Source organism: Heterodontus francisci, chromosome 31 (assembly GCF_036365525.1).
Source record: "Heterodontus francisci isolate sHetFra1 chromosome 31, sHetFra1.hap1, whole genome shotgun sequence".
Taxonomy (NCBI): Eukaryota; Metazoa; Chordata; class Chondrichthyes; order Heterodontiformes; family Heterodontidae; genus Heterodontus; species Heterodontus francisci.
This window is the reverse complement of record NC_090401.1, coordinates 31,184,638-31,203,797: the sequence shown is the minus strand read 5'-3', so window position 1 is coordinate 31,203,797 and position 19,160 is coordinate 31,184,638. Positions and strand designations below refer to the sequence as shown.

Sequence of the window (19,160 nt, the reverse complement as noted above, 5' to 3'; positions counted from 1 at the left end):
ATTTAATATTATGGGTTCTGAAAAGTTAGAGTATTTGTCTCTAAAGTTCTGCATTTATATTGGGTTACTGTATATTTAAATTATCACTTAATCTGTGCACTTTAATGTTCAGCACCTTATGAAAGACACTTGCACTTTTTCAGTAATTCTGTACTGGCTGTCAACCCATTACAAACACTAACAGCTGCTAATTTGGGAGATTCACTAGGTGGTGAATTGGCTCAGAGTAATGTCACTGAGCAATAATGACCCAACTTTGAATCCAGAACAGACTGAAGAGACAAAACCACCAGACTCAAACATATGCGGGAGGAAAGTGTTTCCTATGCACTGGTGATGGCAAACCATCCCCCTTGGTTAACTGGTAGCCCCTCTCATGCCCAAGTCAGACAGCTGTAGGTGAAAGCACCACCCCCCCCCACGCCCCCCCCCCCCCCCCCCCCACCGACCCCCTACAGCACTTGAGAGCCTAATTTAGGCTGAAATTTCTGCATGGTGGCGGAGGTGCTTCCCTCTTGGATGAGACATTTTAACCGAGGTCTCATCTTGTTATTCAGGTGTAAGAAAATGATGGCACTATTTGAAAAATAGCAGGGGAGTTCTCCTGGTGTCCTGGTCAACACATTCCTAAACCAACAACATTGAAACAAAATAGCTGGTCATTTATCTCACTGCTGTTTTTGTGATCTTGCTGTGCATTAATTTGTTGTCATTTGCCAGCAGAACTGTGACTCTGCTTCAAAATAGTAATTAATTGGCTGAGAAGTGTTTTAGGACATACTGAAGACATGAAAGATATATAAATGCAAGGTCTTTATTTACACAGGAAATTACCATTATTAATGATTCAATGTGCAATGGGTTGGGAAATGGGAAATACTTGGAATTGTGCCTTACAATTGAAACAATTCCTATGAATAGTCCTATAATTGTTAGTTTAATACCATACTCCTAATTACAGTTCATGGAGAAAGACACATTGGGCTGAATTTTTCTGGCCCCTCGATGCTGTGGGTCGCGGCGCGGGGACCCGTAAAATTCTGTGGGGAGAGGCCCGCCTTGACCTGCAATGTTGAGAAGGGCCCGCTGCATATTACCAGCAACGGGTGAACCGCGGTGTGGCTCCCCCCACTGCCTGGCAGCGGGCCCTGAATCTTCATATGCAGATAAATGTATGCAAAATAACTTACCTGCCGTCCCACGCTGATTTTACAGCCTCCGTTAGGCCTTCGCGCGGAGTTCCGAGGTGAGAACCTGGTGGGGAGGAGGGAGGAATAACATTTTCAAGGCAAGAGGTGTGGAGGAGTGGGGAAATCAATTTTTATTGGACGTGAGGATGGTGGGATCCAGTTGAAGGGCAAAAGATTGAAGGTTGGGGGGGAAACGTTGGGTATTTGACAAAATCAATTGATTGTCATTTCAGGCAATGAAACCCCCCATTGTGGGGGGTTGGGGAAAGGCCTCCATCACTTATTTTTATATTTAATAAAAATCAATTATATTTTCCCTTTAAAAATTATAATTATTTGGAAGGGCTTAAGGCCCTTTAAAAATGGTGCTGGTGCTGCCCAAATACAATTCAGCCCATTGTACCATGAAATCAACTTATTACTTTAAAATATTAACTGCGGGCTCCCTGGTTATTATTTTACTAATTAGAGTTAATATTCATCCATATAGATGAGTAAAATATATCAATATTCAGGATCGAACCTCCCAAATCAGCAGGAAGCAAAAATGGGGCAACAACTCAGCGATACCTTTGAACAGAACACCCACATTTCATCTCTGTGCTGTGGATCTAGATGCGGCCTAAACTGAAGGGATGAAAGACTCCTCTGCTGGTTCTGAAGTCTTTGTGTGAAATGGGTTTAAACAGGCTGAGTGGGCAGAATTTATAGCACCTATTTGACGCTAATTTGAAAAGGATATGCTACCAAATTATCAACTTCAACTGTGAGGGTGGAGTAAGAATCAAACTTTTAACACTGGTTCCTTGGGGGTGGGCGGCGGGGGAGGGTGTTGTCACTGGGGGTTCTTCTGATGTTGGGACCAAGCTGAGGAAGATCTTCCTCCTGTCCTTTTCTGGTTGTGCACAAACCTGATAACATTTACTATATTGCTCACGTTATTTCTTTGTTCCTAACAATCACTTTTGGTGCACATCCAGACTCATGAATTAGCAGCTGCATTTTAAAGTGGCAACAAGTTCATGAAAAATGTTTGGCAAACTTTTGGGAAAGAAGAAAAACGGTGCCACTTTGTCACACACAAGTAATGCAGCATAATGTTTTAACACAGTATGTTTCATCACGTTTTGTGTCCAGAAGCATTGCATAGCATGCTATCAACATCTGAAAAGCCTGGAGGCCAAAAACCACAGGTATTTTGGATTTTGTAACATGAGGTTGAGCCTCACAAACCTATTCTAACTTTTTGAAGGAAGTAACTGAGTTGTTGGGATGTCAGTCCCATGGATATCAGGACTGATTCTCCAATTGAGCTCTCCTGGCAAGAATTGGCACTTATAGGGCATGCTGTTCGGGAAATCACAGGCTTACAGACCCTGGTATATTAATTTAAATATTTAAATGGATGGAAAATCAGGGGCTGCAGACCCACGATTTTCTGACCCGTGCTGCTTCTCACCAGGAGTTGCCAATCATGGAATCAACCATATAATCTGCTTGAATTTTCAGAGGGACTTGATAAAGTTCACATTGTAAGATTAAGCTTCATAGAATAAATGCTAAATAGGCATTGAAAGTTGGACTGAAATCTGGCTAAACAACAGGAAGCAGAAAATGATAATAAATAGGAAAAGCTCTGGTAAGGGATTGTTAGTAGTGGAGATCCATAGGGCTCTTGAGTTCTGAAGAAAGGTCACAGACTTGAAACATTACCTCTGCTTCTCTCTCCACAGATGCACTTTCTGTTTTTATTTCAGATTTCCAGCATCCGCAGTATTTTGCTTTTATTTGATCCATAGGGCACTATTGGGTGGCAGATGGTCGGCACAGACTCGGTGGGCCGAATGGCCTGTTTTAGTCCTGTATCTCTAAACTAAACTAAACTAAACTAAGCTATCAGAAAATATTTATTATTCTTCAATTGCAGAAAGTAACAGGAACAATCCTGTGCTAAAAATAATGCTTTGGCAATAACTTTATATGGGAATTGTGACCCCACTGTCCCTGAAGCCTCCTGCAACTCTGTGTCAGAAGATTTGGAAAAGTCCTTTGAAGTTAAACCAGGAACAAATAAAGTCCAAAATATGCAACTCATCAACAGCAAGTTGTATTTATATATCTCCCTCAACAAAATAAAACCTCCCAAGGGATTTCACAGAAGTGTCATCAAATAAAATTTGACATCACTGAGCCACATAAAGAGATATTAGGGCAGATGACTAAAAGCTTGGTCGAACAAGTAGGTTTGAAGGAAGAAAGAGCGATAAAGAGTCAGAGAGATATAGGGAACGAATTCCAGAGTTTAAGGCCTAGGCAGCTGAAGGCACGGCCACGAGTGGTGGGGGTGATTAAAATCAGGAATGCACAAAAAGCCAGAATTGGAGGAGCAGAGATGTCTCAGAGGATTTTAGAGCTGGAGATGATTACAAAGCTAGGGAGGGGCAAGGTCATGGAGGCTTTTGATAATAAGGATGAGAATTTTAAAATCGAGGCGTTGCTTAACCAGGAACCAATTTAGGTCAGTGAGCATGGGGATGATGAGCAAACGGAACTTGGTGTGAGTTAGGACCTCAGCAGAAGAGCTTTGGATGATCTTAATCAGTTCTTAATCAGAAAAGGTAAGTGTGTGGGGCCTCGCTGGGTCAATTGGCTGGGCCCAAGTATGGCGGGGGGGGGGGGTTGGGGGGGGGGTGGCGGGTGGGGACCATCGAGAGGGTGGGGGGGAGGTCATCCAGCCCTGTGGAAATTCTCTCCCTCCATTTTAAAGCTGGAAATAGACTAGTGCTTTGCCCTATTACCAGTAACAATTGAATGGTTGATAAGAGCTAACTATCTGAACTATTGAATCATTAACAGTCACACCATTAGTGTCTATCAATGATATCAATATTGCATGGCATGAAAATGGACTCTGTACTACAGCATTCGGTGCAGTGTGAAGATGACTGTTTATCTCCTTTTCTTTTCTATCTTTCTTGTTTTGTTCCCCTTTCTTGTTTCTTTTTCTCTCCTCTGCAGCTCACTCTCCAGCAAAGGGAAGAAATCGTTGAAGTGTTAAATCAGGAATTGTTGTTTTCAACAAGCTGGAATCAGGCCAGCTCCTTAAACACTGCAACCACAGAGCAAATTTAGAGAGTAAACATGGCGGTAAAAATGAACTTTACTTCATTGTGTGATCTCCACTGTTTGAACAGGACATTGAAACTACATGGATTCAGTTTCGTTTCTTCAGAAATCGGATTGCATCACTAACAGCTTGAAGGGATCAGATTTTACACTGAAGATCAGTTTCACTTCCCCGTTCCAGGTTGACAGCGTCACTTTAAATTTAGTAAATAGTGTAAATACACAAGTTGCCAACTATCCGGTAGTTTGTTTTTTCTGTATATTTTCTAGGATCCCCGCAGGTCTGGGTTCACCGGAAAGTTTCAGTACTTTGTAACTAGTGGATCTCCTGCGGTATTGCCCAGAAGTCCTCTGCCACCTGATCTTTGCATCTCTCTCATTTTTCCAGACCCATTGGACTTTTTTCTTTCCCGCTGTATTTCTTACTCTTTCCCCGGTCTGTTTCTCTTTCTCTTAGTTTTTATTTGGCCTACACAGACTTGTCATATAACGAGACATTTGAGAGCATCACGAGCAGGCAAAGTGCAAATGCCACCAGATAGTTTTGTTGAGGGATATAACTCAATGACATAGGACATGGTTTGTATTCTTCCCCCAAGGACATTTGTCATCATAACGGAGTAGGTAAAGATGTGATGAGATGATTTATATAAGCACCTGCTGCCCACTCTTTGGGCTGAATTTTACAGCACCATCGATATCGGGGGTCATGGCGGGGGATACTGGAAATTGCCTCCGGGAGAAGCCCGCCAGGGGCCTCGACGTCGGGAAGGTCTGGCCTCATATTGCCAGCAGTGGCGAGGTCTTGTGGTGGCCCCCCACCGCTTGGCAAGGGTTCAAAATTTCAATATTTAAATTTTTGTAATCAACAATTTAATTACTTACCTGCTCCTGCCGTCCCTGCTCTGTAGCAATATTGCTGCCAGTGGCTGGCACTCCAGCACCTTCAGATCCCCATCTGGGGATACGAGGTGTAACACTGGTGGGGAGTGGGGGAGCAGGTAAGGGTTTCAGTGCGGGGGGAGTTGGTGGAAAAGGGTCACACTTCTCTAATTGGTGTAGGGGCTTCTGGGAAGGGGTAAAGTTCACAGTTTATGAAAAGTGGAGGGGGAAGATCAGGTACGCCAGGTAAGTATTCTGTAGGGGGAGAGGGCAAGGAATGAATTGTATGGTTATTGGGGGTGGGAGAGGGGCCAGAAACATTTATTTCATGTTTTATGTACAGGGGCAGAGAGGAACAAAGTAAAGTAATGCTAAACTTTTGGAAGATACTGCTTAGACCACGGTACCATCCTGGGTACCCACACTGGTGGGAAGGAATCAAGAAAAGTGCAGCAATTTATTTGATCCAAGGTAAATGATCCGCATTATACAAAGGAATCAAAAAAGATAGAAACTTATGTGATGCAAAGTAAATGCATACAGGAAAATCTCCGAAAAATATAAGAAAAAGAAAGCACAGAATATAAGGAGTGACAAGATCTTTGCTATTCTTTAGCACTCATGGGGCTGAGTTTTATGGGCCCCCTCGGGATGGGAATGGAGATGGGAGGGGGTCAATAAAATTGCATGGGTAGGCGGGGAGTGGAGTACCCGTCGCCTTCCCAACACCTTGGACTTTAGTCCAAGGGCGAGGAAGGCCAAGGAGAGCCTTCCCGCCCAGGGGCCAATTGATGCCTTGAAGTGGCCAATTAACTTAAGGGCCTCTTCCTGCTGTCCTGGCGAGCCCACCACACTCACCTGTGGTCCGGGGCTCCAGCGCTGGTCCTGGTCCTGGTCTTCCTGTAGTAACAGCAGTGGCCACTGTTTCCAGTGGCATTGCCATTACTACTGAGCTGTCAGCCCTCTGATTAACCAGCAGCTCTTGTGGAAGAGATCACCATCCTTAAAGGGTCTTTAAAGGGACCCTGACTACAGGCAGTTAAATGGCTGCCTGGACTAAATGCCAAGGGGTCAGGAAGGCGACGGGCACTCCACCGCCTACGTTCCCATCCAGAGGGAGCCCATAAAACTCAGTCTCAAGAGTGCTAAAGAATCGCAAGGATTTTGTCACACTTTATATTTTGTGCTTCTTTCTTCTTGTATTTTTCTGGTGATTTTCCTGTATGTATTTTCTTTGGGTCATATAAGTTTCTATCTTTTGTGATTTCTTTGTATAATGCAGATCATTTACCTCCGATCAAACACAATTCACGCCCGTTGTGGAATTTGGATGGGGGTTCAAAACAGGGCCAAGGTGGGGTTGTCCCCTTCCAGCCTGTCACCGGGACCCCTGTCGTCCAGGTTAAATTCAGGCCTTGGTTTTGAATTTCTTTTTAACTCTGACTTTTTTTCTCACTTTCTCTTGCCACTTTCTGAAATTGTGTCCAGGGACCTTCAGTGAAGTTGTAACTTTCACGCCTGAGTCATGCATACATAAGCAACAAGTTCCCTATTTATATGAGAGTCTGCCACTGTAAATAGTAGTCAGAAGTGTTGTGCAATACCAAAATAAATGGTTTCCCCTGATCCTCCAACACAAATACCAAGTAGAGTGCCCCGCCATTCAGCCCATTGAGCCTGCCCCGCCATTCAGTACGATCTTGGCTGATCATCCACTTCAATGTGTTTTTCCCACACTATCCTCATATACCCTTATGTCATTGATATTTAGAAATCTGTCAATCTCTTCTTTAAACATACTCAATGACTGAGTATCCACACCACGAGCATTAGGGCCCAGCGGACTTCTTTCAGTTTACTATATTTTCTGCACAGCCGCTTCTGCTGCCAATAGAGAACAGCTGACGTTCAAGTTTGACATTGGACAACTACAAAATACAACAGGTATATTTAATATTTAAGATAAGATTTAATATTTAAAATTGAAGCTAGATATAAATATTTAAGATAAATTTGATATAGTGATTCAATAGTTGTTCAGCAGATTGCATTTTTAGTGATGTTTTTAAGTGATTGTTATGAAAATGATAGTGCAAGTACACACCAGTTTATTATAAAACACCAGTGTATTTCCATTTGTATTTTTGTTAATTGGGTCGTGACTTGCGCGATGTTGAAGGCGATGGCTGGCGCTGTCCTCTCTGGGACCAGGGAGCGATGGCCCGACTGTATTCCATTACAGCGATGAGGCCGCACCCAAGGTTTACTGCAACTACAACAACATTTATGATGTTGACGACTCAGCAAAGAAAGGCGCAGAGACCATTACTGGAGATACTAGAGGATGAAATCCCCCTCTCCACTAATTTCAACAGAAGTGTTAACCCACTAATTTCAAATCTGGCCTAATTGTTGGGGGCTGGCGTTTTACACCACCCCGCAGGAGCAGGCTGTCGGGCGAGGACATAAAATTGAGTGAGAGGTGGGGGAATGGGGGCGGGTGCTGCTGTTCCCATCTCGTACCCTTGGCTTCCAGGTCCAGCAGAGGGAGGCTCACCCCTGACTTTTTGGCCAGTGGGCGGGGCTTCCAGCCCAATGTAAAATTCTGGCCGGTGGTGGGGGGAGGGGTGAGACCAGCTCCGCCGGGTCTGGAAACCACACAACAATTTTTGGGTGGCTCATGCCCTTAATTGGCATTGGCTTGGTCTGCCACCCTTCTGGGGCAGGAAGTCCTGCCTCCAGGAGCTGCTGGCCAATCGCCAATCAGCAGGCTGGCAGCTCCTCAGTACCAGCAGCTTTCATCTTAAAGAATTACTAACTTACAACCTTGTGTCATATTAGGATTTAGGATTAGGTGTCGGCTGCATTTGGTTGGTAACATTCTCTCCTCTGAGTCAGAAGGTTGTGGGTTGAAGTTCCACTCCAAGCACAAAACTCAAAGCTGACACTCCAGTGGAGTGTTGAACTGTCTTGAGGTGCTGGCTGGAATTTTATGGTGGGCATGGGGAAGCCGTCCGCCAACCCAAGAGTTGGTGGTGATCCCGCCTCCACCAGGCATGGGATCCAGACCGGACTTTCAGGTCCCCAGGCCTTTAATTGGTCTTGGGCAAGACTTCCACCTCATTGAGGCAGGAAGTGCTGCCTAATGGAGCTGCCAGCCAATCAGTGGGAGCGATGGCCACTGTTGGCACTGCAACCCAGCTGATGATTGCGGGGGCAATCAGTCGGGCCCCGGTGAGGCAAGGGAGGTCGGATAGGCGACAAGGGGTGGAGGGTGGGGGTGGTGCGTGTTGGGCGTTGGGGGTAGTTGGGGCTTCAGGGGTGGCCCTCCATCGGGCTCAGGTTGACCGATCAGGAGGACCCCCCAGCTGTCAGAAGGCCGCCTCCTTTTATCAGACCCACCAAAGGTTTCTATTTGGTTCGCCAATCTGAACTAATATTGGAGTTGCAGTGCCTAAGTAGTGGCTGATGGACTAATAATGGCAGACACGCAATGCTTTGCTGGACATGTTAAAGTCTGAAGAGAGCTGGGGAGAGCAGTGGAGCAGCGCCAGGCTGTTGAAGTTTCTAGCCACCAGGGAAGGTTGAAGACGCTCACTACCTCCTTTTTGCCCGCCCCTGCCGTCTGGCAGAGTGAAATTGCCAGGGCCCCAGGCGATAACCCAACAAGCTGGCAGTGCCCATTTAACCAAGAGAGAGAGCCGAGCCCATTTAACCGGGAGCCCCTTCAACCAGGAGCGAGAGCAGGAGCCCTGATATCTATCTCAAACAGTGTTTACCCAAAATACTTATCGAAAGAAAGATGGCGGCTCATGAATACAGCAAGGAAAGGAAAATTGATCCTGAATGTTGAGCATTCAAACACTCTTGGACAACGAGGGCCATATTGTGTCTGATGTGACAAGAAGGTAGCTGTTTTCAAGGAATACAATATCAAGCGACATTATTCTTGTAAGATACGTTTCTAATGCCTTTAACTTTCCGAAATTTGTTCACCCCTACGTAGGACAAAAATTGTAATGTGGCCCCTCATGCAAAAAGTTTGGACACCGATGCTCTATCCTCTGTCCATGTGTAATATATTAGTGCCAATATTGGGCTGGATTTTATAGTTCACCACCCGCCTGTCACTAGGCCCTTAAGTGGCCTATTAATGGGGTCAGGGGGTGTTGCCTTGTAAAACGAGGAACCTACCTGTGGCTTGGGGGTGGGGCCCTCCTCTATGGGCAATCTGTGGTTCATGGAGGGCCCTGGCTGGAAAACAATGCACCTCCCAGGGCTCCACTCCTCCTGGGCTTTATGACCACCACCGCACCCACCCCCACCCCCCCCCCCGCAACCCCACTCGCTGCGGCCTTCCGGACTGGCCTCAGCAACCCCTCCTCTCTTACCTGAGGTCTGGGGTTCCAGCGCTGGGCCTGGGTCCCAGGCTTCTGCAATACCGGCAGTGGCCACTGCTCCCAGTGATTGGCCGGCAGCTCTTGGAGGCAGGACCCTCCAAGGGACAGGGATGCTGGCGCGGGACACTCGGACAGGAAAACAACAGAGGGTGGGGGGGGCGGGGTGGGACATGAAAAGGCTGAGGCAGGAAGCCCCGCCTCCTCCACAAAATCCAGCCCATCATGAGCTCTTATCTTGTGTAATAACCTTTTTATGTGGCACCTTATCAATTCCCTTTTGGAAATTCAAATACATCTACTGGTTTTTATTATTTATTTATTTATTCCCCTCTAATGAAAGACTTTTTTTAAGTTTACAGTGTGCAAATTAGCAGATTATCATGTTGTGGATAGCTGGAGCTGCAGCTATAGGTGCAGGTAAGCACTATTTGACTGCAAAATATATATATTTTTAAATAATAGACAAAAACATCCTAGGAAGGGGACTACTGAAGTGGATCTAACAGCAGTATTGCACATTACACAAAGTGTGACAATGCTCTCAAAAATTTACAAAGGAAATTAGTAGATCTCCCATTGCATTGCTCATTGTTAGTCGGAGGATATCGACTCGGAGTCAGAAGGTCGTATGTTCAATTTCCACTCCAGAGACTTGAGCAAATAACCTCGGCTGATACATCTTTGCAGTACTGAGGGAGTGCGGAATTGTCGGAGGTGTCATCTTTCAGATGAGCTGTTAAACCAAGTTTGATCACCAATAACCTGTTCACTGATACTGAGTTGAGGTTTCACCAGGACCCTCAGCTCCAGAACTCATTACAGCCTTGATTCAAATACGGACAAAAAAGCTGAATTTTAGACATGAAATGAGAGTGACTGCCCTTGACATCGGGGCAACATTTGATCGAGTGCAGTATCAAGGAGCCCTAGTAAAATTGAAATCATTGGGAATTCAGAGAGAAATCTCCACTGGCTTCAGTGTTACCTAGTACAAATTAAGATGTTTGTGGCTGTTCGAGACAAATCATCTGAGCCTCCAGACATCACTCAGGGTAGTGGCTTAGGCCCAACCGTCTTCAGCTGCTCCATCAATGATCTTCACTCCATTGTAAGGTCAGAAGTCGGGATGTTTGTTAGTGATTGCATAATGTTAATTGCATTCTCAATCTCTCAGATATTGAAGCAAATTATAACCAAATGCAGCAAGACCTGGACAACATCCAGACTTGTGCTGATAATTGGCAAGTAACTTTCATGCCACACAAGTGCCAAACAATGACCATTTCCAACAAGAGACAGTCTAACCAACTCCCCTTGTTATTCAATATTATTACCATCAATGAATCCCCTACCATCAATATTCTGTGGTTATCATTGACAAGGAACTTAACAGAACCAGCCATACAAATACTGTGACTGCAAGAGCAGGTCGGAAGCTGGAAATTCTGTGGTGAGTAACTCTCCCCTCGTGACTCCCCAAAGCCTGTCCACCATCTAAAAGGCACAAGTCAGGAGTGTGTTGGAGTACTCTCCACTTGCCTGGATGAGTGCAGCTCTAACAACACTCATACAGCTCAACAACATTTATGACAAAGCAGCCCATTTGATCTGTACCCCATCCACCACCTTAAACATTTACTCCCTCCACCACCAGAACAACTTGGTCGCCCTGTGTACCATCTACAAGATGCACTGCAGCAACTCACCAAGGCTCCTTAGACAGCACCTTCCAAACACCCAGCCTCTACCACCTTGTAGGGCAAGGGCAGCAGGCTCATGGGAACACCAACAGCTCCAAGTTCCTCTCCCAAATCACACACCATCCTAACTTGGAACTGTATCACTTTTCCTTCATGGTCACTGGGTCAAAATCTTGGAACTTCCTGTCTAATTGCACTGTGGGAGTACCTTCAGCACATGGACTGCAGTGGTTCAAGAGGACAGCTCACCACCACCTTCTCAGGAACAGTTAAGGATGGCCAATAAATGCTGGCCATTCCAGCCATGTCCACATCCTTGAATTAATAAATTTCAAAAAATGTATAAAATCCCATGGTTCAATTAAAAGAAGTACAGGGCAGTTCTCCCAGTGTCCTGGACAACATTTATCCTTTAGCATCACTAAAACAGATTGTCTGGTCATTACCTCATTGATATTAGTGGGACCTTGCTGTGTGAAAATTAACTGCTGCATTTTTTTACATTATGACACTGACTGCATCTCAGAAAAGTACCTCATTTGTTGTTAACCACTTTTGGAAGTACTGCGGTCATGCAAGGTGTTATATAAATGCAAGTTCTTTTTATATTACAGTCCTCCAAACAGCCAGGGAGAGATAGAGGAGCAGATATATGGGCAAATTTCTGAGAGGTGTAAAAATAATAGGGTAATAATAGGGGATTTCAACTTCCCCGATATCAACTGGGATAGTCTTAGTGCAAAAGGCTAAAAGGGGGTGGAATTCTTAAAATGCATACGGGCGAACTTTTTGAGCCAGCACGTAGAAAGTCCTACAAGAGAAGGGGCAGTACTGGACCTAGTCCTAGGGAATGAAGCCGGACAAGTGGTAGAAGTATCAGTGGGGGAGCATTTCGGGGATAGTGACCGTAACGCTAAGATTTAAGGCAGTTATGGAAAAGGACAAAAATGGACCGGTAATAAAGGTACTGTATTGGGGGAAGGCCAATTTCAATATGATAAAACTGGCCAAAGTGGGCTGGGAGCAGCTACTTGTAGGAAAGTCTACATCAGACCAGTGGGAGTCATTCAAAGAAGAAATAGTGAGAGTTCAGAGCCAACATGTAACCATTAAGGTGAGGGATAGGAGCAACAAGTCCAGGGAACCCTGGATGTCAAGGGATATAGAGGATTGGATAAGGAAGAAAAAAAGGAGGCTTATGGCAGATTCAGAGTGCTAGAAACAGTGGAGGTCTTAGAGGAGTATAGAAAGTGTAGGGGGGTACTTAAAAAAAGTAATTAGGAGAGCGAAGAGGGGACATGAAAAAACCAATGGCGAGCAAGATAAAGGAAAATCCCAAGGCGTTTTATAACTATATTCAGGGCAAGAGGATAATCAGGGAAAGCGTAGAGCCCATTAGGGACCAAAGTGGCAATCTGTGTGCGGAGCCGGAGGACATTGGTGAGGCTTTAAATGATTACTTTTCATCTGTGTTCATTATGGAGAAGGACAATGTAGGTGTAGAGATCAGGGAGGGGGATTGTGATATACTTGAACATATTAGCATTGAAAGTCATAGAGTCGTACAGCATAGAAACAGGCCCTTCGGCCCACCACGTCCATGCCGACCATAATGCCTATCTATACTAATCCCACCTGCCTGCATTAATTCCATATCCCTCTATGCCTTGCTCATTCAAGTACCTGTCCAGATGCCTCTTAAATGTTGCTACTGTTCTTGCCTCCTCCACCTCCTCAGGCAGCTCATTCCAAATACCCACTATTCTTTGTGTGAAAAATGTACCCCTTTGATCCCTTTTAAACCTCCTCCCTTTCACCTTAAATCTATGCCCTCTAGTTTTAGTCACCCCTACCATGGGAAACAGACTCTGGCTGTCTACCCTATTTATGCCTCTCATAATTTTATATACCTCTAGCATGACCCTTCTCAGCCTTCTTTGCTCCAGGGAAAACAGACACAGCCTATCCAATTTCTCTTTATAACTCAAGCCCTCCAAACCAGGCAACATCCTTGTGAATCTTTTCTGCAGTTTTAGCAGGCTTAAAAGTGGATAAATCCCCAGGCCCAGATGAGATGTATCCCAGGCTGTTATGTGAGGCAAGGGAGGAGATGGCAGGGGCTCTGACACAAATTTTCAAATCCTCTCAGTAGGTTCGCAGATGACATGAAAATTGGTGGTGTCGTAAATAGTGAGGAGGAAAGCCTTAGATTACAGGACGATATAGATGGGCGGAGCAGTGGTAAATGGAATTTAATCCCGATGCATTTTGGGAGGACTAACAGGGCAAGGGCATATACAATGGATGGTAGGATCCTAGGAAGTACAGAGGGTCAGAGGGACCTGGGTGTACTTGTCCATATATCACTGAAGGCAGCAACACAGGTAGATAAGGTGGTTCGGAAGGCATATGGGATACTTGCCTTTATTAGCTAAGGCATAGAATATAAGAGCAGGGAGGTTATCTGTATAAAACACTAGTTAGGCCACAGCTGAAGTACTGTATACAGTTCTGGGCACCACACTATGGAAGGATGTGATTGCACTGGAGAGGGTGCAGAGGAGATTCACCAGGATGTTGTCTGGGCTGGAGCATTTCAGCTATGAAGAGAGACTGAAAAGGCTCGGGTTGTTTTCCTTAGAGCAGAGAAGGCTGAGGGCGCAGCTGATTGAGGTATATAAAATTGAGGGGCATTGATAGGTTAGATAGGAAGAAACTTTGTCCGTTAGCGGAGGGGTCGATAACCAGGGGGTGTAGATTTAGGGTAAGGGGCAGGTGGTTTAGAGGGGATTTGAGGAAAAACTTTTCACCCAGAGGGTGGTTGGAATCTGGAACGCACTGCCTGAAGAGGTGGTAGAGGCAGGAACCCTTACAACATTTAAGAAGTATTTAGATGAGCACTTGAAACGCCATAGCATACAAGGCTACGGGCCAAGTGCAGGAAAATGGGATTAGAATAGTTAGGTGCTTGATGGCCGGGAGAGACACGGTGGACTGAAGGGCCTGTTTCTGTGCTGTATAACTCTATGACTCTATATAGTCTTGCATCTATCCATGTCATATTTGTGTTGCTATTTCACTCTCTATCGCTCTCACATTCTACTTTTTTACTCCATCTCTTGCCAGAACTTGATTTTCTTTTTTTGCTTGTTTCTCTATGTTCTTCTGCTCCCATATGTTTTTATTTTCAGATGCGGTGGGTAGTGGAAGCCATAGCCATTTATTTCTTATCCCTTTCGCCAGCTACTTCTGTTCCTATTCCCCAGCTCCCTACCCTCACACCACCAAAGCATGATCCAGAACCCAATTTCTTAGAAGGAAACTGGAAAACTAGCAGTCCATAGCTCGATTGGCGGTTTAGAGACCACCCAACAGACAACTAGACAGGATCAACTTCGAGGGCAGTCTCCCAGGGGTCTCGTTTTGGGGAAAGAATTTTGGTAGGAGTCTGCGGCAACTGAGGCCCAAAATATTTCCTTGCGATGTCTGGAAAAGCACTCCTGCACCTCTAGGCCTCACAAGAAAAGCAAAAACGCTTTATTTCTATGGGCCTCTTCTGCCTGGAGCTCCTTCTTCAAATCGCAGAAAATCTACAACGGTATCGCTGCTCATGACAGCAGTTAAAGTTGCAGTTGGATCCTGATGTCATCAGGACCTGACACGTATATGTAAAGAAGGCCTGAGCTGGCTTTGGACTTGTGTTCTTGACACCTATTCTGTAGAGCAGGTTAAAATTCAAATCAGTGAATCCCTGATGGATTTCTGTTGGGTAAGTTACCTGGTCAATTTTAACTCCCACCCACCTAGTTTCTGCTGGGTGGGCCGGTTTAGATCACCCCTGATATGTTTAAAGTAGACAACAGTAATGTAATATATTATTTTCAAGTAATTCAGCAGCTGTATCAACTAAAGAAGGAAGGACACGGTAGGAAGTTATGGTGTACAATGGGACTATCACAGTTTAGGAACATAGGAGCAGGAGTAGGCCATTCAGCCCATCGAGCCTGCCCCGCCATTCAGTATGATCATGGCTGATCATCCACTTTAATGCCTTTTTCCCACAATATCCTCATATCCCCTTATGTCATTTGTATTTACAAATTTGTCAATCACTACTTTAAACATACTCAATGACTGAGTTTTCACAGCCCTCTGGGGTAGTGAATTCCAAAGATTCACAACCCTCTGAGTAAAGAAATTTCTCCTCATCTCTGACCTAAGCTTCCCCCTTATTTTGAAATTGTGTCCCCTGGTACGAGACTCCCCAACCAGGGGAAACATCTTAGCTGCATCTACCCTGTCTATCCCTTTAAGTATTTTGTAGGTTTCAATGAGATTACTCTCATTCTTCGAAACTCTAGAGAATACAGGCCCAGTTTCCCCAATCTCTCTTCAGAGGACAGTCCTGCCATCCCGGGAACAAGTCTGGTGTTGCACTCCCTCTATGGCAATAATACCCTTCCTAAGGTAAGGGGACCAAAACTGCACGCAGTACTCCAAGTGCAGTCTAACCAATGTTCTATACAATTGAAGCAAGATTTTACTACTCCTGTACTCAAATCCTCTTGCGATAAAGGCTAACATACCATTAGCCTTCCTAATTGCTTGCTGCACCTGCGTGTTAGCTTTCAGTGACTTATTGACAAGGACACCGAGGTCCCTTTGTACGTCTACACCTTCTAATCTCTTAGCATTTAAGAAATACTCTGCACATCTATTCCTCCTACCCAAGTGGATAACCTCACATTTTTCCACATTATATTCCATCTGCCATGTTCTTGCCCACTCATTAAGTCTGTCCAAATCCCCTTGAAGCTACTTGGCATCTTCCTCACAACACACATTCCCACCTAGTTTTGTGTTATCCGTGAACTTGGAAATATTACATTTGGTTCCCACATCCAAATCAATGTTAGATATTGTGCAGAGCTGGGGCTCAAACACTGATCCCCGCGTATCCCACTAGTCACAGCCTGCCAACGTGAGAATGAGCCAGTTATTCCCACTCTCTGTTTTCTGCCTGTTAACCAATCCTTAATCCATGCCAGTATAGTACCTCCTATCCCATGTGCTTTAATTTTGCAAACCAATCTCCTGTGGGGGACTTTATCAAAAGCCTTCTGAAAATCCAGGTATACCACATCCACCGACTCCCCTTTATCAATTCTGTTCATAACATCCTCAAAAAAACTCCCAACGGGTTCATCAAACATGATTTCCCAATCAGATCATTATTATCCAAGTGTCCATTTATCACATCCTTTAGAATGGATTCGAGCATTTTCCCAATGACTAATGTAAGGCTAACAGGTTTGTTATTCCCTGTTTTCTCTCTCCTTTCCTTCTTAAATAGTCAGGTGACATTTGCAACCTTCCAATCTGCAGGAACTGCTCCAGAATCTATAGAATTTTGGAAGATGATCACCAATGCATCCACTATTTCCATAGCTACCTCTTTTAACACTCTGGGATATAGAATATCAGGTCCTGGGGACTTATCAACCTTCAGCCCCATTAATTTCTCCTGTACAACTTTCTTACGTATACTAATTTCTAATAAGTAATATTAGTTCAGTCACAGTGCACGTAATGTGACAACTTACAGCATTACCTTTACATACAGTATGATTAGATTGCTGCAAGCAGTCAATATTTTACTATTTGATAGATGTTCCTCTATAATTTTCAGTCCAAGCATCACAAAATGAACCATGAGATACATTTGTTGGTAGCTGTTATTCTTGAACTGCTGTTTAATTCTGCGACCTCTATTCGGCTTCAGTGCTGTTCAAGGTTGAGCGATAGAATTTTGATGGGAGTTCTCCAGATTATCTGCAATAACTTTTGAATATAAGCAAAAACCTTGAAGAAAAGGCACAAGTGGCCATTTGTATCATTTCTGTAGGTTTTCTGCTAAAATTACAGCAAATAATCTGGAGCACCCCTGTGGAAATTCCAGATAGGGGATCTTGAGGAAAATTGTGAAGCATATCTTGGATCTGGATTATTATAAATATAATTGATATTGCAAAATACTGGATTGAAATGTTGTAAAGGAAATAAACCATCATTGCAGACAGGAAGAATTCTGATATGCTACAATTGTATGTATCAGGCTTTAGGCAATATTGTTAAGCTCCTGTGTGTATATGTGTTGTGTTTAAATGTGGATGTTTCATCCTTCAGTTACAACCATTGTTGCTGCGCCAGTGGTTCTGGGAGCAGTGGGATTTACCAGCGCTGGAATAGCAGGCAGTTCTATTGCATCAAGTATGATGTCTACAGCAGCTGTCGCCAATGGAGGAGGTGTAGCAGCTGGAAGTCTGGTGGCTGTCCTTCAGTCTGCTGGTAAGCTTCAGTGATAAGTAATGAACATTTCTCAATCTTTCTTGTTTAAAGCCTCCCTGATAGTATTTGAATTCCTGGGCATCTATGATAGTGCTGAATACATTTTTATATTACCCAATTGTCTCGGAAACTTATCAGTACAGTTTTAATAGAAGCGAGAAGGCACTTTTGCAATAAATGTTAATACTATTATGTTTTAACCTCAACAACATGCTAATGATAAATGAGTTGGCTTTATTGTAAATACAAATAAAGAAATTAACGGTAAAATCAGTTATAATAGGGTTTTGATCTTTCCTCTGGATACTGTTTAGACCTGGATTATAAGAATTGTTGATTATTAACAAATTGTTGACATGTCATATTGTGTGCAATTAATTCACATTTATATTTTTCTTTTCTTTAAAGGGGCCGCTGGACTCTCTGCAGGTGCCAACATTGTGTTGGGAACTGCAGGTGCTTTCCTAGGTTCGATCCTACGCTACGTAAAGTAAAAGTGCCTTAAGACAACTGAAAATAATGAACATCTTTCCTTTACATGCTGTATATGAAGAAGAATCTGACTGAAAATAAATAAAGGCTCTGAATATTATGTCTTTTCTCTGTGACTGTTTTGCCTTTCAGAATATAGCAGTGTGAAAGATATTATGCAGCAGTTAAGCTCTGGCAGTAGGCTTTAATCTCCCATCATCGTCAACTACACCCCGTTTCAAGCCAAAATTCTAGCCATGAAACATTCACTATCTCTATTCTGGATTAATGAGCAATTGTATCAGTTTTTCTTTTACATTTACTTCTGACTATTTTTTTTGCCTTTAACTAAATTGTGTGTTACAGGAGTATACCCTGTTATGTACAATTTTGAAAATCTCATGGTTGCTTTAATGGCCAGGTAAACTTCTTTCAAACCGATGGATTGTTTTAAGATCCTAGTTGAAGAGTTTTCATGTTTGAGATGTATTTGTACTTGTGTTTATTTTTTTAAGACACAGAAGTTCCTTTGCTTGTTTCTAAAGACTGGAATCCTCTTCACATTATATTTGGGTTACTGCCAATCAGTAAGTTTTTTTTTAACATCCAAGCTTTTTTAAAAAAACTTCCATTTTATTATCTCCTTATCTCATGTAGAATGGGCAGATAACTGAATGATGGAATGCCAAGACTTGGGAAGCGAGTAGATTAATCATTTCAGCACTTGCATGCCTCAAACACCCATTCTATTGGCTCCGTGCCTGTGTTAACTTTTCCAATCAATTCTCTTCTTCTCTCTCATACTTAGGGGGAAGTCAGAGTGACTGGGAGAGCAATTTGTGCTAATGAGATACTGGTTTAAGCCAAATGTTTGGCAAGAAAGAGGTTCTAGATCCATACTGTTAGACCAAGGCGAATTTCACCCCATCAAATGTCATTTGCTGAGGTCATCAAAATGCATTCTTAGGTTTACAGGCAGACGTTAGCACAACTTTGAACACATCTCTGGAACCTATCCTTTAGTCTTGAATGTGTGCCCTGCT

General features: G+C 43.8%; 1 protein-coding gene across 2 annotated transcripts; it reads left to right on the top strand.

The window, feature by feature from the left end:
• The first annotated feature begins 6,795 nt into the window (after positions 1-6,795).
• Positions 6,796-18,238, top strand: LOC137346953 (interferon alpha-inducible protein 27-like protein 2). Of its 2 annotated transcripts, none has more exons than XM_068010909.1 (4): positions 6,796-7,142; positions 9,951-10,015; positions 17,485-17,646; positions 18,055-18,238. In XM_068010909.1, exons 2-4 carry the CDS (start codon positions 9,979-9,981, stop codon positions 18,138-18,140), a joined length of 285 nt encoding a protein of 94 aa, XP_067867010.1. In that variant the 5' UTR covers positions 6,796-7,142; positions 9,951-9,978; the 3' UTR covers positions 18,141-18,238. The 2 variants fall into 2 exon arrangements, with proteins under 2 accessions (XP_067867010.1, XP_067867008.1); XM_068010907.1 differs by having other exon boundaries at positions 6,797-7,142; positions 9,958-10,015.
• The last annotated feature ends 922 nt before the right edge of the window (positions 18,239-19,160 follow it).